The 22,520-nt window shown below is 46.5% G+C and overlaps 2 protein-coding genes across 3 annotated transcripts in view; both read right to left on the reverse strand.

The window, feature by feature from the left end:
* Positions 1–4,209, reverse strand: part of MMP21 (matrix metallopeptidase 21) — a 38,217-nt gene extending 34,008 nt beyond the window's left edge. The window contains exons 1-3 of the mRNA XM_085871203.1: positions 3,526–4,209; positions 2,444–2,704; positions 419–1,778 (exon numbers count right to left, since the gene is read on the reverse strand). Coding sequence (XP_085727329.1) covers positions 419–1,778; positions 2,444–2,578 — 1,495 coding nt within the window. The 5' untranslated portion in view covers positions 2,579–2,704; positions 3,526–4,209. The remainder of the gene's footprint in view (positions 1–418; positions 1,779–2,443; positions 2,705–3,525) is intronic.
* Positions 4,210–4,345: 136 nt separating this feature from the next.
* The window catches only part of UROS (uroporphyrinogen III synthase), a 33,658-nt gene continuing 15,483 nt past the window's right edge, over positions 4,346–22,520 (reverse strand). For both annotated transcript variants that reach the window (XM_085871205.1, XM_085871204.1), the window contains 6 exons: positions 14,595–14,654; positions 10,560–10,634; positions 8,227–8,310; positions 7,231–7,316; positions 6,292–6,390; positions 4,346–4,883 (listed from right to left, as the gene is read on the reverse strand). In XM_085871205.1, coding sequence (XP_085727331.1) covers positions 4,758–4,883; positions 6,292–6,390; positions 7,231–7,316; positions 8,227–8,310; positions 10,560–10,634; positions 14,595–14,654 — 530 coding nt within the window. In that variant the 3' untranslated portion in view covers positions 4,346–4,757. The remainder of the gene's footprint in view (positions 4,884–6,291; positions 6,391–7,230; positions 7,317–8,226; positions 8,311–10,559; positions 10,635–14,594; positions 14,655–22,520) is intronic.

Genomic DNA, 22,520 nt, shown 5'->3' on the forward strand with positions numbered 1-22,520 from the left:
TGTCCCCTGTAGAATTTTTATTAAGCAGCCCTGTGCACTGAAGCAATTCGTCATCCGTGGTGATCTTGGCCAATTCACCTTACTCACTGGGCGATTCAAGAGTAACCCCACAATTCAGTGTATATTCAATGGGACTTACCTGCGAATACCATTTTTTGCCTGAGAACCTCCCCGTGATTGGTCTTGAATGAAAAGTGTTTTATTTCACATGCTTTAGCAAAACTTGACATCACATCCATGCTTCTCATGTCCTGAGGATCACTTCGGACCCTCGCCTACTCTTCCCAGCTAACTCACCTTCTCTTCCCAGCAACATGAGAGACCTGCTCAGATTGGGATACCAACCAGGTTAAAATTGTGCATTTTGTACATCCATCAATCTATACAAGCATGGCAACAGCAAAAAGTTCCAGCTCACCAGTTCCAAATCCCAGCTTGATGTCGACAAAAGCTGGAGGTGACACCAGATCTTCTTGAAACTCCACTGGTGCAACTTCGCTCCACATACGGAAAGCAAGCTTTAAGACCTGCCGCTGCTCTCCAATGCTCAGCTGAGAGCTGTAGCCCTCACCAATAAGACGCCATCGGAGGGGTCGTCGGCCAAAGACCACCTGTCCACCTGAGCGATGTCCAAGGATAGCACGTTTTGTTCGCTTTCTTTCGGCTGCTTGCAGAACATTCGTGTTTATTTCTTCCTCCTCATTTGTCTTCTGAAGAGTGCGTCTTGTTCTGACTGGCTTTTCCTGTAGCCACTGGAGCTTCCTTTTGAGACGTATCCGTCCAATGTTTGAGTGTTTAACATCCCTCCTCGATTTACCATCCGTTGAATGATGCAAGTCCTCTCGAGTTTGTTTGGTTTGTGTAGAATCGGTAAAGCTTTGCGATTGTGTTGTTGGGTTGTCCATTGTAGGGGGGTATGTAGTTTTGTCATTCTTCCATTGGATGTTTTCTTCCGAGTAATTTGCTTTCTGCATGGACCTTGAGTCGTCTTTGGAGTAGTTTTGAACAGGCTGTCCCCATGTGTAGTTTTGTCTCATCACTGGTTCATCTGTCTGGTTGTGGCCCTCTTCAACGTCTACAATATCTGTAATATTGCTTTGGGGTGACAACGTTTTATGGAAAATGGTGTTGGTCATGTTCGGCTGTCGTGTTTCACTGGTTTTGTTGAAAGCGGCATCACGACTAAATTCTGGATTTGATAAGACGAGTTCATCACTCGATGTTATGACATCATCGTGAATCTTGTTCTTAATCTTGACCTTAGCCTCCGCTCTATGGTCATCTCCATCTCCAACTAATTCACCGTCGTCTCCATTGCCGATCCCATCCAGTGCTTCATCGTCACTGTGTGCAGCTTCAACTTCACCGATCCAATCCAGTGTTTCATTGTCGACCACAGCTATGTTCCCATCCTCTTTTTCATCTTCCTCTCGTGCTGTTAACCCTAAAAGGTGATCAGGAACACCACAACGCGGTGAGTTCAGAAAAGACAATGTCTCTGAATCCAAACGCCCAGTCGCCGGAATCGAGTTTGCTTGTTGAAAGCGCTGCAACGCTGGAAGAAGATCCTCACGAATTTTCGGTTGTACGGTAGTTTTGGTGCTCACAGTGGTCTGAAGGTGTCGATGCTTCCATTTGAAGGTTCTTGAGGTTTCACCACCTTCAAGAATTTCAGGCAATGTGAGGCGTTCACGATCAAACGTTGAAGTGATTGCTGGTTCCGTTGGCATCTTTTCCCAGGCAACTGGGGCCAGCCATCCGTATCGACGCAGGTACATCTGCCGTTATATGATGTGCACTGTAAACTGTGATGTTCCTGCTCTTACCATTTGTAAAACAGTGCTATGGTACATCCAAGAAATGGCGTTTTGATTTATTATTTTTTTTAAATAATGAGGAAGAATAATTCCTTCGGCACCTTTGGCTGCAGAGGCACAAAAACATTTCCAAATCACAGATACCTGTATTATAAATTATGAAAGTTTATGTTTCTTGGACAATTGGATCTCCTTCGAAGGATATTTTGAAAACCCCTTGTCCAAACACATTAAACACCCCAAAGACACAAACTTTAAGCAATGCAGTTTTATGAAACAGTCTTATAGTGGGGCAACTTAACTAAATATAGCATAACAATTGTGCATTTTGTGAGGAAAGCACCAAATTTGGCACACTAGTCGCCTAACATATTATGAACAGATTTGGATATTGGGCCATCTCAAATTCAGCCGCTGATGGCTGTGGCAGCCATTTTCCACTGTCATCAAAAATTTTGAGATGGCCCAATATCCAAATCTGTTCATAATATGAGAGGCGACTCGTGTGCCAAATTTGGTGCTTTCCTTACAAAATGCACAATTCTTATGCTAAGTTGCCCCACTATTAATGAAATTCATAACTCTCTCTAGTTGTGCGCTGTGAAGGAAAGATGCTCGGAGAGTACCTCGACTCCTGCATCCCCATGTACGAGTTCTGCACGGTGCGGGGACCTTGCTGCAACTGTCTCCAGGAGAAGGAGCAACCAGTAAAAGCTTGGCTGGAGAAAGGTGAGGGTGCATGCGATGCACAAGTTTGGCATTGCGAATGATTGCTGATGTCGAGGGAGAACGGTTGGAGGAGAGAAGTGACTTTCTTCCGAGATTGAGGCGTGAAAATTGGGGAAAGCAACTAATTGTCTCAGGTCATTGGGTCAGCGTGACCCTATCTGCAGCACACGTAGCATTGTAACTTAAATGATTACCAACAATGCAACACCACATGGTAAACTTCACAAACGGGGCATGAGAGGTACATATACTATACGCTGCACTATCTCACATCCAGGGCCAAGTCGAGTTCAGCACATTGAAGTAACCTTTCAAGATCGGTACACTTTTGGTGTGAATGGCAGTTTGTGTTTTCACCTTGCATGTGAGCAGGATATTTCAAAAACTTGTGGATGGATTATGACAAAGCTTGGTGGACATGTTGGGTGTGATGAATTGATTGGATTTTGGTGAGGATCAGAATCCCAGAATTTTTAAAAATGACTTCACCATTGAGAGATAGGGCCAAAAGTGATAAACTGTGTGGCACGATATTTCAAAAAGTTGTGGCTGGGTAGGTGACAAGAACAAGCCCATTAGATTTTGGAGGTCCGGTTCGAGATCCGACCTATCAGTGGGAAACAAAACGTAAACTGTTCAGCCTGGTGGAGGTATGCGCTCTCATGAGTGCCCTTCTAGTTTTGAATGTGATATTAACGTTTGGTCAGTGGGAGTTTAATGGCATTATAAATGGCAAACTGAATCTTTGAAACTCTCTCGAAAGTTGCATTGTCCGTGTCACCCACTTCACTCCTCAACAGGTGCAAATACTGCATAGAAATGTATTTTAATATCGTCTTGACAGGTCTGTGATGTAGTACACAAATTTATTTTATGGATTCAACAAACATTTCACTTTAACAAGATACTTAATAATTATCAATGACATACAAGTAAAAATAGTTGATAAAATATTTATTGTAATACCAAAATATCTTACCTGTCATTGAGAATTCCAATTTGGTTGGCGGATCGTTAATTTTACCTGTCTTGAAGTGCTTGGTATCACGTGGTTACCTGTCTGGTCATGCTTTATCTTGGCTAATCGGCTATGTCTTCCCTTGTCTGTTTGCACACCTGACCGTTTGGCAATGTGGCTCACCAGCAGTACTATTCGCTGATGGTTTCACGACAGGTATTTGAGGTGCTGGGGTGGTTCTTGCCATTGCTTCAGCCAATGGGAAAGGCCACCCAACCCCACAGCTACCGTCTCCCTCACTGTATTTTGCATATCCATCTCCCTTTGTTTTTGTATCCTCCTTCACTTTCAGCTCAACTACTTTCAACTCCTCCACTCCCCTCTCTCCAATCACATGAACCTCCACAACCTCATCCCTAGAATTTTCATTTCAACATACTTGATCACATTATTTTACCCCCATTAACCACTTGTGCCAATGTCATTGCAGAAATTACTCCAAACATGTATTTGGCGTGAACTTCATTTGCCATGTTGTACACTAGAATGTCGTGCTTTACGCAGCAAGTAACATTATTCCCCCCTCCCTCATCCGCCAAGCCCCTCGTCCAAGCAGTCCCTCTCAAGATCGCACCTGCCCATCACACTCACACCCCCTCACATTCCTGAATTTGTCGACCCGAGTGCAGGATAAAGTTCCCCATACGTAACAAACCTTGTTTACTACCAGAGCTTGCTGAACATGCTCTGAAGGTGGAACTCTGCTCAATATTTAGCAAAGTCAGATTACAAGTCACTGAAAACCCTTCATATATGACTGTGAAACACATGTACAACTGAGAAGTTTTTAATCAGTTTAATAAAAGAAGCGATCTGTTATTTATACCTCCTCAACATAATGTTATTGATACCCCCCTCCTCCATATTTATTAAAACAATTGTATCAGTGGCATGGGTATGGAGAATCAGAGCTGTTACCTTTATTACATGAGCATGGAGTGGAAAAGAGGGGGGAATGAAAGAATTAGATTGACAAAAAGAGATGAGATGACAGGAGAAAAATAAATCAGGGTTGGGTGAGTGGCAAGAGAAATGGAAATACATTTTGGGGGGATAGGGGGGGGGAGAGTGAGACAGACAAATAGAGAGCATTGATGAGCATATGGAGGGAGAGTGGATCAAATTTGCATATTGCCTTTTTTGGACACATAATAAATAGACGGTCGTATCGTTATGGGTGTTGCCATTGCTTATTACTGTGATGTCCCGTTTGCAATGGCGACAACGAGGGCACTCGGTGTGGGATGAGAGGCTTTGAAGCAGGCACGTGAGCCAGCAGAATCCAACGCTCCGGCAGTGGTGTCTCCGATAGCTGCAAACTGTGGGAGGGTTAGGAACATTGGAAAATACTTTTCTTTTTTCCTTTTTAGTGAATCAAAACATTGATAGAGATATTGGTCGACAAAAACATGCAAGCTACATCAAAATAAAAAGTTGGATCCTTTACATTTCTTTCACCATGTCTGTCACCACCTTTTTAAGTGATTTCATAATTGGTAAGATTCATTCATTCATTCATTCATTCATTTTGCCTGGTGTTGGCTTAATGGTGAGGGTGGTGGGCTTGGGATCCTTGGATCCTGAGTTCCAATCCCACTTTCTGTTGAATTAATACCAGGTGGGGTTGACTTTGCCTGACATCCTTCTGAGGTCGGCAAAATGAGTGCGAGCTTGCTGGTATCCTGTGTCGGAGTGGCGACCCATCCAGGATTGTGCCCAATAGCCCAGGAGACTGCTTAAGCAGCAGCAACGCTCTGCACAATGTGTGGTCCCAATGGATGGATGGATTCATTCATGCACAGCAACAGACTGCTGGTTGCCTCATTTCTGATGGGGACCCATCCTCCATGATACTTTTGATGAAGGCTTTATGCACCACAAGTGGGATATGCTGACACATTGTAAGCGATAACGAATCATGCTTCATGCGTAGGTACATAGTAAATAGCAGTAGTTGCAGTATGATCTTCTGTTGTCCCGATTGTCTCGGGTTGCTCAACCACAGTGAGCACAACAAAGCTGCATATTATTTTCGGATATTTTCATTTTGCAGACACTTTGTGACAGTTCTGTGATTTTTTTCCAGTGTATTGGCTTTGATGTCCGTCAGCACGCAACATTTCAGCTTTCTACGTCACCCGGAAGCTATTGAACATTAATATCTGTCAGTGAGTCCAGTGAGTGATTAGAATGGGCTTTATACAGTATATTAGATCATGAGCTCTGAGTGGCTCAGAATAGACTAAGCTCTCCCAATAATTTTGATACATTGGTCTCTCTTGAAAGTCACTTTGGAGATGAGATCTGCCCAAGACAAGTTGTTATAGATAATGAGATCGAGGAGCTACAGGGACTGCATCTTTTCCAGGTGTTGGCCAGAGAAGTGAACTGGGAGGTTCGAAAGTCATTCCTTGCTGAGGCACCGTGAGAACATGAGAATATCCTGAGTTGAAAGCCAAGTTCCAGGGAGCTGACCAACATCTTATGAGTATTTTCTTCATCTTCAAATACTATCTTTTTCTTAACCTTCAATTAATCATCCCGTTTTATATCACCAAATTTTATTTTATTTTTTTTTAGTTTAAAGACATCCATCATGACAAGCAGGTAAAGGATTGATAGACCTTTGAAAAAAGGTTTTCTTTTGGAACGATTTAAAATAATGATAAATTAAAATGAAGGTAAAATATTTCATTTTATTTCATTTGAGAGAAATATCCAGCCTACCTTTATCCATTCAAAACTGTCCCCTGCAAGAGAGCAGAGGGTTTTCAGTGCAAAGCGCACCCCAGAAGGGCTGAAGAAGACCACAATATCTGGTACTCCCTGGGGTTGGAACAGAAGGGGAGAGGAGGGTTGTAATTGACAACTTTCAGCTTCATCAACACGACAAGTGAAATCTCAACATTATTACACCTGGCTGTTAGTCCAGCTTCCTGACCGGTGAGCAAACCTATCGAGCAAGCGAAAGATTGTTAAATCTGGGGCAAACTTTGGCAAGCTTTGCCAAAGGCCAGAGCTTAGCAGCAAACTCGTGCTGCCCCAACCTTTGCTTTTGTTTGCTTCATTCCAGAGAAATATTTATCTCCAGATTCCGTGCAAGCTGGACAAGCACAGCGTCTGCCTGGTAACCCCAAAGAACAATGTCATCGGAATGAAGCCATTTACATCAGAAGCATTTCCTTTAATTGCTCAATATTTATTGAACTTAAGTCAAAGTCATTTTTGCTTTCAGTTTGAGGATTTGAAACTTCAGGATGAGATCAAAGTCATCATTTCCGAGTCATGGAGACAAGTCCAGGAAATGTTGAAGCCATCGATACATTTTGGAAGAAAGAGTGCTGGAATTTTGAGCCCACTTCATTTCCATTTCTTCTCCACCATTATTATTTCCCAACATTATTTTCCTTCTCTCTTTCATCCTCATCAAACGATTCCATGCTCTCCTTTCTCACCACCCCTTTATTTGTTTTTTTTTTTGCAATCCTCATCTTTATTTGTTGCATATGTATTATGCATGTGGCTCTTTCCCCATCAACGAGGACAATCTAGGAGACTTTGCACACAAATCTCAATAACACGAAGTATAATAGTTTATCTTCAAATTCGAGTGTTCCGTAGCTGGTGGACATGTGCCTGTGATGTTAATGTGTCCAGCAAAAATACCTGTTGCAAGAAGTACAATTCGAGGTTTGTATCTAGCTCAGAGTGACGTTTTGTCTCATAAACCACCAAAGAGTCAACGGAGATACCTAAAATGAGAGAGACCACGGGAAGGATTGAAAACGAAGAAAGGTGGACAAAAGGAGAGTTTCAATAACAACAAGTGAAATCCTTCAATACAGCGCATGTGGTGAAGCAAATGAGTACACTGATGTTAAAATATGCAATTTATGCTTTTTCAGTTGAAAAACAATTAAAAAGCGTACTTAATATTTGAAATGTAAAAATCTTGTTATTATTGTGATAAGCACCTTTATATATAACAGAAGGAATGAAATCGTTCGATACAGCGTGGCAGGGGGCCGCAAAAGAATGATGTAAAATAAGAAGAACTTAGCTTTCAGCGTTCGGCGTTCGGCGCGAAATGCGATGGTGGGCGGAAATGACGTCTTTCGGCACGAAATGCGATGGTGGGTGGAAATGACGTCTTTCGGTCGTTCGTACATGAGAGGGCCGCGTTTCTTGGTTTTTTTTTTTCCGTCAAGCAATAAATTCAATGTTTTTCACATATATAACACGTTCGTTTCACAAATTTCCATTGAAATACTCGGGTATTTCCATCAATTGTCGCCATTTACGTCGAGGAAATGGTTACGCCATTTCCATCTACCGGACGGCCGTCATTGGCTGTCTTGAGGGCACGTGGGGGGAGGGGGGGTACACCGGAGACGCGGTAGACACCGTGGACATTTCAAACTCGGTGCAATTGTATACAGCGCACGCACTGTAAAAAGGGAAGGTTTTGTCTCATTCACATTTTTTAGCTTTTGAATTATTCTCTGACATTATTTCTCAATATGACTTCCACACTCAAGCGTCTTCAAAACTCATTTAAATTCCATTTTTTCCAAAACTTATAAAGCTCTTTCAATTCTACTTTTCTCAAAGAACGAAGTCTCCACTGTACCCACATTGCCCCCACCCCCACCCAACCCTCACCATACTGCTGCAGCTTGTTTGGGAGTTCCTGCCTCCTCAATGTTCCACAGGGAAACAGAATTGGTAGAGTGCAACCAACAAACTCTGCAAAAACCAAGAAAGGCAACAGCAAATCATAATGACAATTTTGTTTGGAATAATAGCAATGTCATAATTTATAATCATTAAGCTGGGGTGCCTTTCCAGAGTACTACTAGACAGCATACTATGAGAACTTGAAAGAAAAATCAACTTCGATTCTTGTTGTATTCATCATGTAATGTAGGTCTGAGCTCTTCTGTGAACCTTGGCAATTGTACAAAAGGGAGAGCATCTGTTGTATCCGTGTCAATTAAATAAGAAAAAGCTGAGGAATAATGACGAAAATAAATTTTATTTGTGCTGACAAATTTTGTATTATCTTATTTGACTCATTGGAACATCAGACAGTTTTGAAAGGATGCTTCAAGATTAACTTGCACTTTATTTTCATCATCATAAAGAAATGACGGATCACGGAACGTTTGTGGAGTGGTCGTAGCAACATCTGGCGTATCCTGTTTAAAGTTATATCATAGGTGAAAAAAGCATTCTGGGTATTTTCAAAATAGCTGCGACAATGAATCGTGTGCTGAAGAAGAGTTGTGCAACAAAGTTTCTGGTGAACAAAAATATTAAGCAAAATTTTATAGGACATGAGCTGTTCACTTGAGTGATGTGTCACATCGGTTAATATTGATTTGGAAGACAGGTGCATGGATGCTTCCCTTGGAGTGTCGTAATCAGCAATTTTCAGTCCACTGCTGGAATATATATATGACTATGTATGTGTGTGTGTGTGTGTATATGTGTGTGTGTGTGTATATATATATATATATATATATATATATATATATATATATATATATATATATATATATATATATATATATATATATATATATATATATATATATATATATATATATAAAGCCTGGTGTTGGCTTCGTGGTTAGGGTGGCTGGCTTGGGACCTGTTTTTCCACTGAATTAACACCAGGGGGTTGACTCAGCCTGTCATCCTTCCGAGGTCGGCAAAATGAGTACCAGTGTACTGGTCCCGGTGGAGGCCCCGGTTAGAATAGGTGTACCATATCCCTGTGTGTCATAAGAGGCGACCAGGGCTGGCGTCAGCAAGGGCATCCAGCCATAAAACATTGTCTCAAGAAGGGAACCATGATTGCACGGAACTCACAAAAAGCTAACACCAACTCAGAAGGGAAAAATGGCTGTAAAAAGGCTGTTTTCACACACACACACACACACACACACACACACACACACACACACACACACACACACACACACACACACACACACACACACACACACACACACACACACACGGTACATGTTTTGTTTGGAATCAGACTCGGCGGGGTAATGGTGAGCGTTCACTCTTGGTCTGGGAAGTCGGCGGTTGAAGTCCTCGCAGAGTCGCAAGAAGGACATTAAAAATGGTGCATGCTGATTTATTGCTCGATGCTCAGCATTTTAAAAGATAGCACATGGAAAAACAATGCTGGGAAGGCAATGGCAAACCACCCAGTATAACCCTTGCCAAGAAAATGCTACAGCAGCACCAACACTCTGTAATATAAAGAGTCAGGAAATCAATTCAAATGTGTTCTTGGGTACAGTGAACACAGAAATAATTCTCCAGATATCTTACACAGGAGTATTTAAATATGAACGCAAGTGAATGCAGGTTAACCTTTGCACTCTCCTTGGATGGAGCTGGAAGTAAACTGTTGAGGTTTTGACCTTTTGAAAAGACAAAACATCCACAAACAAACGTGTATATCTGGCTTTAACAAAGATGTAGTTTTACTCCTGACAGTTTTTGGTATAATTTTACAAATGAAGAGTAATCAAGTGAAAATAAATTTGGACTCCAACAAAGTATACTCATGAGAAAGGAAGAAAATATATCCCTTCTGGTATGCTGGCTGCAATGTGGCATGATGTTATATCACTCCCACTGACTCTACCATTATCTCAGCCTGTCATTGACACTTCTTGATGCCGTACAGTAAATGGCACTCATAATCCCCTCTCCCCCTCTTGTGATACATAACAGAGGTTTCAAATCACCTCCAAAAGTAAAAACAACTTTACTCATCCCTAATCATTGCTACTGTGGTATACTGTGAAATAATTAAACAATGAACTCGCATTCAGTAAATCATGCAAGTTTTCTGCACCCATTAGGCCGAGATACTTTGGATGGTGTAAGGTGAGAAGTTTGTGAATTAAAGAGTATCAAATAAGAAAAAGTTTTTATCATACTGAAGCTGCTCATAACTCTGGGCATACTTTCAATTATGACATCCGCCAACTTGTCTGCAGACCCACAATCTTGGCCCAGTGGATTGAGACCGAGCTCTCTCACTGTGGAAAGGAGGGAACAGATTCATGAAGTTAAAGACTGATAATGCTGTGATTGCATTGAACAACTCAACCTTTGCAGAGTACTATGCAAAGATTTGGGTTATTCTAATGACATTCAGACTGTATGGTAAATTCGTCAAATAGTTATCAGTCATAAATTATATGTGATTATTATTGTAAATCAACAGCCTTTATAAATGCATGTATCAGCCATTGTACTAACAGTCAATAATTTGTGTCCACCCTTTGCCTTCTTGAGTGCCATTACTCTTTTACCCATGCTTCCTGAATATGACTGAAGGACTCTTGCAGGAAAATTGTGCCAAATATATTGAAGTACATTTCACAGTTCTGTAAGGTGAGATGGGTTCCTCCTCTTCGCTCTGGTTCCAGGTAATCCCATATGGCCTTGATGGGACTCATGTTTGAATGCTGCAGCACTTGGAGGTGGCCATTCTAACACTTGGAGCACACCAGTTTTAACCTTGTTGTCAAAATACTGTTTTACTCTATTGGAAGTGTGTTTTGGATTATTATCTTGTTGAAAAATGAATCCTTTAATGATTAAGCAATCTCCACTAGGAATTGCATGGTGCTGCAGTATCTGCTTGGACTTCTCTTTTGTTAGCGTCTCATTGATTTTGTTTGTGCTCATTGCTGCAAAACGAAACAAGGCAGGTACATGTGTGTGTTGCCTGACGCACAGGTGGCAACATTGCAGAAATGCGTGTGCGAAGTCCAGAACTGCGATGAGGGTGGGGGAGGAGGGGTCCCTGGATCAGATGACATCAGAGCCACGGTTATAAAAAGCATTGGACCAGGAGTTGGACCCAAGCCCTGAAGCATACAAGCCGTGTTTGAGCATATTAGCAATTCCAACAGTTACGGTCTGGCTTTTGGTCCCACAGCATTGCGGTCCCAAATTCAGTCTATGTGGAAGGTGAGCTAATGAAGTGCTGAGGCAATCGCAGAGCCATTCCAGCTGCAGTAAAAATTCTGGGGCCACTATCCTGCAATCTATTCGGCACACCATGCTGTGTCTCCTGGGTTCTTCAAGTGGATCCCTCGACATCTACCTCCCACCCCTCCCCAATCTGTCTCCTCTTGCATCTGTCCTGTGTCTCGAGACGAATGTGTGCGTTAAGTTTAGTTTAAAGTTGAGGCATGTCGATTGTTTCTGTCCAGTTGAGCATGCCGGAGGGTTTTCCATATTCCTTGCATACTATCTTGTCCATTCAGGTTATTATCTATTCAAGCTGTTGGTTTAAAAGCATATTTTGAGTTGCTGAATTTCCCTCCAGCACAACCAACCTCCCCTGTAAAAAGGACCATGCCGCCAAAAATGCCGCATGGCCAAATTAATTAATTACTTAATCGTGAACCGCAGAGAACTGCATGTGAAGAACGCCTCTGCTCGGCGTCTTGGGAAATAATCTCTCGTGTTCTCACGTTACGAATATATATACATACACATTCCCTCCAATTACGGGTGAGCGACGTGAATGGGTCTTGTTATTGATATGTTGACTGCTGTTGACATGGCAAATGGCACATGCTTAGGAGCCTTGGTGGTGCATGTTTCTGTCTGTCATCGCTGATAACCTGCCAATAAGTGATGAAACCGAACTAGCGGCTGAGGGGGTGTGTGGCATTGGGATTCTCATTTATGTCCCACTTGTGAATGTTTTGCAGCTGTTCAGCACAGCTGCCAAACAGCCGCATCTGTTCAGAAATGCAAGTCCAGAACACCCCCTTTCCCTCCCCACTTCACCCTTCTTGCTCCACCATCCTCTTTGCTTCCACCCCTCTCCGAACCCCCTCCCCCCGACCCCCTCTCCCCATCCTCCCTTGCCCACTCCCCCACTCCTCTGTCTGTCTCTCTCCCTCCCTCTTTTAATATTCCCATCAGGGAAGCATTTCTGTCTGGAAGCTCTCCAACCTTTTGAATGAACAAATGTGTGTGTGTGTGTGTATATACATATATATATATATATTATTTATTTATTTATACAGACGAAAATACATATATATGTACAGTATATATTGTTGCGAATCTGGAAACCACGATCGCACTCAACATTCAGGTCCTTTTAGCTCAGTTATCTCGGTAAGTACGTGTTCTATAGATAGCTCGCCTTCCATTGTTTAATGGGTAAATCTGTGTAAATGCGCTGTGATTCATTTTAATAGTTTGGGTTCAATCAGAACAACAACAAAGAAGAACGACCCTCCCCTGCAAAGAAGAAGAACCCTCCCGTCCCGTGATTCAACATTCAACAGCGTCCCATGATTCAACAGCTGACTCAACAGTGTAAACAGGAATGACGGTTGGGACGTTTCAGCAGAAAGCAACGTAAACAGCCCCCACCTGCGGTTGCGGGGGGAGGCGCATGAGGCCGAATGAATCACGCCAGAAGCGAGGCGGGGCTGAGAGGGATAAGAAGGGGACCCTCTGCTTGGCTTGATGGTTGTTGTTCTGGTGCTGGTTCAGCTCGGCTGGAGTAGTTGGATTTTCGGGTGGCTTTTGTCCTGCTTCGTGGCCTCATCTTGGTTCGGCTGGCTCTTCTTGGTGCATGGAGCTCTTCGCGGTCTCTGCTTGGTTCCTGGTTTAGTGCGACTTCTCGGCCTCATCTTGGTCGGTGGTTCTTCGGGGAAGCGACGCATCGGGTCGGGAAGGATTGGCGCCTCGTCTCACCAGCACGTGGTCCGGAGCGCGAGGGGATCCGCCGGAGCTCGGAAAGGATCGCGGCTCGCGGTGAATAGATCCAGCTCGCCAACACTGGTGCCTGGTCCGAACAGCTTGAAGACCACACGAGGTGGAAAGGTCCGAGGCAGACCCTGGGCTTCAGCTCACCTTTCCCTCCGAGCTGAAGTCCGCATTAAAGGCATCAGCCACCATTTCTTGGGTGTGTGTGTGTGTGTGTGTGTGTGTGTGTGTGCCTATGTGTGTCCGTGGGCCCGTCCAACAAGTAGAAAACTGTTAAGTGCTTTGTTCGCTGTATATACTTGCATTTATTGTATTCGGTATAGTTCTGCTCTTTTGTGTTCCCTAGTTCCCCATTATTACTGTATAAATAAACCCCAATTGTTGAATGTATCAGCTCGTTTTGTGTTTCTTGCATTGGCTCGACATGACGTGTGTTTGAGGATTAGTGTTGGTAACTTGTTCATTTGGTCCGGCCCGACTTTGGTAATTCTGCTCGGTTACGCCGGATCCGAGTCTGCGATCGCGACTCGACTCGGACAAAGTTGGCCGAGGGTGAACTTCCCCGGTATTCGGAGCACGTGGGGACTTTGGTAAATTGAAAAGTTGGCAATCGACCCTACCCCACGTGGTCTATCCATTGGCGAACTTCGGTCCAGTCAGGACCCGTCTGCTCCAGACTTATCCGGGGCGATGACCTTTACACTCCGGGCGATCGGTCGAGCTGGCTCGCGGCTCCATCTTGCAGTCGTGCACACGACCGACCCCCGGCACCGTAACAATATATCTTCTTTCGGCTGCTCCCGTTTGGGGTCGCCACAGCGGATCATCCGTATGATCCGCATAGTGATTTGGCACATGTTTTATGCCGGATGTCCTTCCTGACGCAACCCTGGTCGCCTCTTACGACACAGGGATATGGTACACCTATTTTAACCGGGGTATACACCGGCCCAGTATACTGGTACTCATTTCGCCGACCTCGGAAGAATGACAGGCTGAGTCAACCCCCTGGTATATTAATTCAGTGGCCCAACGGGGCTTGAACTCAGGACCTTTTGGATCCCAAGCCGCTGCCCTAACCACTGCGCCAACACCAGGCTACCGTAACAATATATACTGTATGTATAAATACATGCTTCAAAATGTATATTCCTGAAACCACACCAACAAATTTTATCAGGTGTAGAAAAGGCATCACTTTGAGTGTGAGTATATCAAAAGAAGATTTGAGCAAGATTTCAAAAATGTCTTACCAGCCACTGCTGTTGCATCACCAACTGCAAAAACTGCCCGGGAATCCCAGCCCATTAGCTCTGAATTAAAGAAAGGACAACAGATAAAGTTAAAGAGGTTACATTCGTATTTCCATATTCGACTAATAGACAGGCAGAGATATGTTGAGACAGTCAGCAGACCATGTGATAGGAAGAACAAGAGGAAATGATTGGTTAAAAAAAAAGTCATGCTTGTGAGAAAGAGAATACACAGTGCCTTCAGAAAGTATTCACATCCCTTGACTTTTTCGCATTTTGTTGTGCTGCAGCCTGAGTTTAAAATGGATTAAATTTAAAAATTGTCAACAATAAACACAAAATACCCAATCATGAAAGTGAAAACATGTTTTTAGAATTTTTTTACAAATTAATTCAAAGCGAAAAGCTGAAATGTCTTGAGTCAATCAGCATTCCAGTCCCTTTGTTATTACACTCTAAAATGAGCTCAGGTGCATCCAATTTCCTTTGATCATCCTTGAGATGTCTCCACAACTTGATTGGAGTCCACCTGTCGCCAATTCAATTGACTGGACATGATTTAGAAAGAAACACACCTTTCTCCACAAGATCACACAGTTGACAGTGCATGTCAGAGCAGAAAGTCGACAATGAAGTACAAGGAACTGTCCAGAGAACTCCGAGATATAATTTTGAGGAGGCATAGATCTGGGGAAGGACTTAAAACAATTCCACTGGTGTTGAAAGTTCCCAAGAGCACAGTGAGCTCCATCATTAGGAAATGGAAAGAATATGGAACTACCCAGACTCTTCCTAGAGCGAGCTGGCCGTCCAACCAAACTGAGCAACTGGGCAAGAAGGACCTTGGTCAGGGAGGTGACCAATAACCCAATGACCACCCTGACAGAACTACAGAGTTCCTTGGCTGAGATGGGAGAACCTGCCGGAAGGACAACAGTCTCTGCAGCACTTCACAAATCTAGGCTTAATGGTAGAGTGGCCAGATGGAAGCCACTCCTGATAAATAGGCACATGACAGCACTGCTGGAGTTTGCAGAAATGCATGTGAAAGACTCTGAGAGCATGAGGCGAAAGATTCTGTGTTCTGACGAGATGAGAATTGAACTCTTCGTCCTGAATGCAAAGCGCTATGTCTGGCAGAAACCGAGCACAGCTCATCACCCATCGAACACCATCTCTACTGTGAAGCATGCTTTTCATCGGCAAGGACTGGAAGACGTGCAAGGACAGAGGGAACAATGGAGATGCTTTTCAGTGGCAGGGACTTGGGGACTTGTAAGGATAGAGGGAACAATGAGTGGAGCCAAATACAGGCAAATCCTTGAGGAGAACCTGCTTCAGAGTGCAAAAGACCTTAGACTGTGGCGAAGATTTACATTCCAACAGGACAATGACCCCAAGCATACAGCCAAAGCAACATTGGAATGGCTTCAGAACAAGAATGTGAAAGTTCTTGAGTGTCTCAGCCAAAGCCCAGACTTGAATCCCATTGAGAATCTGTGGAAAGACTTTAAGATTGCTGTTCACCGATGCTCCCCATCCAACTTGACAGAACCTGAGCAAATCTGCGAGGAAGAATGTGAGAAAATGGCCAAATCCAGATGTGCAAAGCTGATACAGACATACCCAAGAAGACCTGAAGCTATAATTGCTGCCAAATGTGCTTCTGCAAAGTATTGATCCAGGGGGTTGAATACTTATTGATGATTTCAGTTTTTCATTTTTAATTAATTTGAAAAATTCCAAAAACATGTTTTCACTTTGTCATTATGGGGTATTTTGTGTAGATCTGTGACCAAAAAATTAAAATTTAATCCATTTTAAATTCAGCCTGTAACAACAAAATGTAACCAGAGAGTTGGTGTCAAAGCCACCCAATGCTCGCCTGTTTATACATTTATCGTTTTTAAAAGACTAGTCTAATAATTAATATTTTTTATAAAGCATTGCTGTGAAGTATAATTTTAAAGCAATATATGTATTTGTATCTTGTAATCAGTAACAAGAGCGCAAGTGAGCACAATACATGCCCGAACAAGAAGGTATACACAGAATTGTGCTACTACATGGAGAACAGCATCCTGGTTGCCATGGCAACCACTTTAGATGACGAACGTATGTTACAACACACCGTCTCCACAGTCTGTACATATGTACCAAATATGAAACGTGAAAGTTGAAAACTTTGGGAGTTAGAGTGCGGACAGGAACGGATGGACGGACGGACAGACGGACGACCGGTATCACATAATACGCCCCGATATATGTATATATATATATATATATATATATATATATATATATATATATATATATATATATATATATATATATATATATATATATATATATTGTTGTGGTTACCAAATTCGCAAACCACCATTCAGGTCCCTTAGGTGAGGTATCTCGGTAAGTACATGTGTAGTTAGGTCCAAACCCGTTGTCTAGTGGGAATACATGTCATTTATGCGAGCTGCGACTCTTCAGGATAGCCGTTTTTCTTTTACTATCTTTATTTTGGACCAACCGCCATGATTACCACCACAACCACAACATCAACCACCAACCACAACGCCGCTTCACCACAACCGCCACGACCTTCACGTCACACCTCGCAACCGTAGCATCGCCACCGTTCTTGCCCCGCTGTGGGTACCGGTGTTGGACTCGTGCAGAGCGCGCGTCGAACAGCGTGTACAAAATCACGGATTTTGTGCTTCAAAAACGGATCAAAAACGACACACGCCCACTTTTTGCCGTCCAATCGGTGAGCGAGGGGCAATTTGGCCCCGCCTCCAGGACGATCGATATATGCAAATTTGTGGATCAAAAAGCCTTCACGCCCACTTTTTCTCGGGCCAATGGGGAGCGAGGTGAAAGGTCAAAGGGAGGGGGTCAAAGGCGAAGCTACGGGGGGATAAAAGGACCGTGTTCGTCAGTCAGAGCCGTGTGGAAGTCTGGAGCCCGAAGCCTGCAGTAGCTGGAGAAGCTGAAGAGAGTCGAACGAGGAGAGCCCAAAGAAGAGTCCAGGGTGGAGAGTCCAGAGGCGGAGAGGCGGCAGCGGCGAAGGCAGACGAGGGGGTGCTCGCGACGGTGCCGGGAGCTGCACGCCCGAGGAAGGCCGGCAGCGCGACCTGGCCGAGGTGGAGACGCACACCAGGGATAATAAAGATCCTCTATACCCCGAGCATCAGCAACCCCCTCCTGTTTCCCCCCCGCGCTGAGATAGTGCGACCAAGGGGGCCCCTTTCCCACCCCCTGCCAGACACTGTCCGCGAGGCCCGCGGAGTGAGGCGCCATCGCCGCTCCGCGTCTCATCACCAGACGGGTAGGCGCGACCCGGTCTCGGCCTCAGGCCCGCCTCATTCTTGGGGGTATTCTTTCCTTGGTTTTGGGTATGTGTTGTCGGCGCCGTCTGTGAAGTAGAATTGTATAAGTGTTGCCGTGTGCTCGGTAGTCGGTATTAGCTCTGCATTGTGTTTTCGCTTTTATATTTGCTTTTTGTGTAAATGGAATTGTGTTTTTTCTGTGTGCTTTTGGTGGAATTGAATATGTGTGCTTCCCGTGTGCCGCGAATAAATGTGCTTTATTATTGAACTGTTCTCCCGCTTCGCTTCGTCTTTTTCTCCCATTGAATCCTCATCTTGCTTCACGTAAAGGGTTGGTAGTGGGCTGAATACGCCCGATAATTAATCGAACCGTCGAGGTCGACGATAACACCGCTCGGTTATTCTGATAGTACGGAACGGGTCGCCTAAGTGGCCCGTGTCCGAAGTCGACCTGCGGCGAGGTGCGATCGCCCGGTCTACCCTCCGCGTGGGTACTTAGGTAGGTCGAATTTGGCGAGCAACCCTATCCCACGCGGGGGCTGATTGGCTCGATCGCGGTGAGACCGAAAGGTCCACCCGTGACTGGTTCCCGGCGTTAGTCCGAGAGGGTCACGACTGGATTGTCCGTCCGGTGGGCGACGTGCCGCGATTCGAGTTACGTGGCCGTCAGCACGCCGGCGGGCGCGAATACCGCAACACTGGTGTCAGGTCGTGCGATACAAATTCATCGCCCTCCTCGTGGCACTGGTATCGGAGAACAGGAAAACAGGCTCTCCTGTCTCCGGCTAAATTCACCGGGAATCGGTCCAGGGGTGAGAGAAGCGACCCCCGATTCCCTCCAAATTACGAGCGAGCAAATTAACCCTTCACGAGAAGCAAGATGGCGTCTCAAGGCGAGCGGGAGCCGGGGGTATTAGAAATGGATGTAGAATGTGTAGGATCCATGGTCCAGGATGGAATCCCCGAGCAGGAAATGTTGATTGTGCAGGAACACGGACTCGCCCAACTGAACCCAGAGCCCGAAATGGGTGCGGCAGCGGCCGCGGTGTATGACACCTCCCCCCCCCCTCTCCACCAAAACCCTTCCCCAACCCTTGCCGAAACGGCTCAGCTGAGTGCATCCAACATGGCCCAGCTATGCGCCATGCTGGCGGCAATGAACAAACAAATGATCGAAAAAATGGATGCGAATATGAAAAAAATGGATGAAAAGATGGATACAAATACAAATGAAGTGAAAACGACGATGGATGCGAATACACAGCAAATGAAGGAGGAAATGAAAAAGTTCCGGGGTGAGACGCAGAACATGGGCCGATGCCTGCAGGCGGGCATGAAGGCCGTGACAAAGGAAATAATAGTTGAGACAAGGGAGGTAAAGGGTGAAGAGTTGGCAGAGACACGGGAGATAGAAAAAATAGAGGAAAGACTACACGAGGAAGACGGGGTAAGTGACGCGCACACACACACGGAGGTAGTGGAGGATAATGGGGGTGAGCTCGCGGAGCGTGCAGGGACCTGGTGCGAGCAGCTGGATGGCCTCCTCCAGGAACGAGGGGAGGGAGTATGCCCCCTTGAGGCGAGTCACGACCAGGTGAGTTCGGTCGTGCTTTGCGAGGTTGAGGGGACGGGTGCTGTGAACGAGTGCACGGAGAGCTTGGGGGGTATAGAGGCCCCGGAGACCCTTGTGGGGACACGAATCCCCAGTGTGGTTGTCCCTGTGTGTGTGGTGCAAGGTGTGAGTGCGTCCCCGTGTGTGGAAGCGACCCCGTGTGTGAGTGAGGCACGGAGTATGGATGAGGCACCGCGGGTTAGTGCCCCCGCGTGTGTGGGTGAGGCACCGTGTGTGGAAGAGGCCGTGTGTGTGAGTGAAACGGCCAGTATGAGTGAGGCACCACGTGTGAGTGGTGTGGTGGCGATGGTGCCGGAGTACGTGCTTCCCAGCACACCGTGTGTGGATGAGGCACGGAGTGTGAGTGAGGCACTGCGGGTTAGTGCCCCCGCGTGTGTGGGTGAGGCACCGTGTGTGGAAGAGACCGCGTGTGTGAGTGTCGCCGTGTGTATGAGTGAGGTACCGCGGGTGAGTGCCCCCGCGTGTGTGGATGAGGCACGGAGTGCGAGTGAGGCACCGCGGGTGAGTGCCCCCGCACGCGTGAGTGAACGGCCGTGTGCAAGGTCGCTGTGTGCCAGGGAGACCGTGTGTGTGAGAGAGCGGTATGAGAGGGAGATGTCGGTTGGCATGCGGGAGCACGCAGCCGCGTCTCCCCGTGTGAATGTGATGGAGTGGACTGTGTGCGTCGTAACACGCAGGTATGCGTGTGTGGAATGGAGGCGACGAAGGCGACATGTAAAGAAAGAAAGCCGAGTAGCGGCTGTAGTTGTTTCGGGGACCGTGCCGGGTTCACCCAGCAGGGAGCACGCGGTTCGTGCTGTGCAACGCACGAGACCACCACGTGCTCGCTTGCGAGAGTGAAGTCCCGGTCCGGAAACGCCAGCGGTGGATTTGCCGATCCCGCGGACGGACAAAGTTTAGGCAGGTAAACGGATTTGGACCGGACGGGTTCTCCACGCGATCGTGTGTGTTAAGCTCCAACGGGCAAAGCACATGTGTTCGCGTGGGGAACCCCTCGAGACGTGGGGCTTGTGTTTTTTTTTATGCGCACGGTGACGTCATGGCTGCACGTGTGGTTGGAATCCGGCAGGAGGGGTATCCCGGCCGGATGGTACCGTCCAAGGAGGGACGAGGTACACGTGCAGCTGCATGACGTCACGGGCAGGTGTAAAGTGCGCGAGCTCTGAGTTGCCGCGCAGGTGCTGCGCATGAAAAAAAAAAAAAAACAGCAAGCTTCACTTTCGGGTGCACAGGATTCCTGGGCAAGGGGTGGAAGACCCCCTTGACCTGGGCACAGGATGGAAACTAGTTAGGGGGAAGGGTTAGCTTAGTTAGACCGACTTCATGGGGCAGGGGTAAGTCCTCATGGAGTCCGTGGAATGGATTAGTTAGAGGGATTGTAGCCAGATTTAGGTTGGGAAATAAAATGATTTATTTGGAGACCGTGACAGACTGGTGAATGTGTAGAGGGGACGAAGCTTAGCTTCGTAGTGTTAAAAGGAACGTGCTATAGTTTAAGGGACGACGTGGGAGCACGAGTTAGTTAGGGGATGTAGTTAGAAGGATGGCAGAGTTCAGCGGTGTGTGTGTTGAAGAGTTGAGAGGTGAGTACATGATGAGTGAGTGAGGCCAGCGGGTCTGTGTGAGTGGAGCGAATGGGGAATGCATGGTGCGATGAGTGATTGGGGGGAGGAGTGACTCCCGCCCAAGGGACCCCGGGGTCAGAGTAAAGTGAGTTAGCTGGGTTAGTCAAATTGAAAAATGGAGGTCGTTTTGTTGTTGGTGGGAGTGTAGGCTCGAAACCCGTTTGGAGGGGTGCAGGAGCCCTGTTGACGGGCTTGGGAGCGTGGCTGCGAAAGGTGAGTATCGCTGAGTGGGTACCCCGGGCACCAGGCTAGTCGGCCGCGGTAGGCCATGGGCCCATGGGGGGCCGGGATAGAATAGTGGGCACGGGTGCGCCTGCTTGGTGCGGGGGCCCGGGGCGCCATTAGCCGCGTGGGCAGTGTTGTGGGCACGGGTGACCCTCGGAAAGGGGCCCGGGAGGCCGGCCTGCCACGTGTGCGTTTCAGGGGAGGTGCCATGGGGGGCACTCCCCGGTGTTAGGGAGCTGGTAGGCTCGGAGGCAGTGTAGTGCCCGGGGGTGCCATAGCGGGAGATTCGGCAGAGGGTCGTGCCTGCCAAAGGGAGCCACGTGTCCCAGCCAGGAGACCGTGTGAGGGCACGGAGAGAAAATTGGGGGGCGAGGCCCGAAATTGTGAGGACACCAACACAGGCGACGGGAATCTGGGTTGTTAGAACCAATAGTTTAAGCGAGAGGCGCTTGTTGAAAGCCCCGGGGTAGTTTAACAGTTAAATGGTTAGGGTAGATTAGGAGATGTACCCCTCCGCACCATCCATCCCCTCGCTGTCGTTGTGGCCCGCTGGACCCACTTTGGGTTAGATCGCCGAACTCTGGGGAGGCCATTCTGAGGCTTCGTTGGGCCTCGACACAGGACGTTAGCTCTCCCTTGTTCCCCTCTGGGAAGGGAACGTAGGGGTTGGGAGTAGGCTAGGTGACAGGATAGGTTAGCCGAACAAGGACGATAAAGGGGGTTAGGGGACGATTTATAGTGGGGAAGTAAAAATAAAAACAACAAAAAAATAAGTTGGGGCTAAATTGGGGTTTGACAAATTAAGGGAGTGGGTATGTACAGTGACAGGCAAAGGCGATAGGTGGGAGGGAGACAGGTAGGTAGGTCCGAGCCCGCCTTCCAAGTGGCCAGCACCACCGCACTCCCTCCACCAACCTCCACTGAACGGCAAAGGCTGGCCACTTCATCGGCTGGCCGTGTTTTGCTTCAAGGCGGAGGCCGGCCAACTTCGTCTGCAGCTGCTGTGCTGCAAGGCCTGTGCCGGCTGGATCGTCGGCAGCTGTTGTGTTGCTGCAAGGCCTGTGCCGGCCGGATCATCTGCAGCTGTGGTACTTCAAGGCCTGTGCCGGCCAGT

Source organism: Eptatretus burgeri, chromosome 2, assembly GCF_056783735.1.
Source record: "Eptatretus burgeri isolate ZD-2024b chromosome 2, Ebu_testis_v1, whole genome shotgun sequence".
Lineage (NCBI taxonomy): Eukaryota > Metazoa > Chordata > Myxini > Myxiniformes > Myxinidae > Eptatretus > Eptatretus burgeri.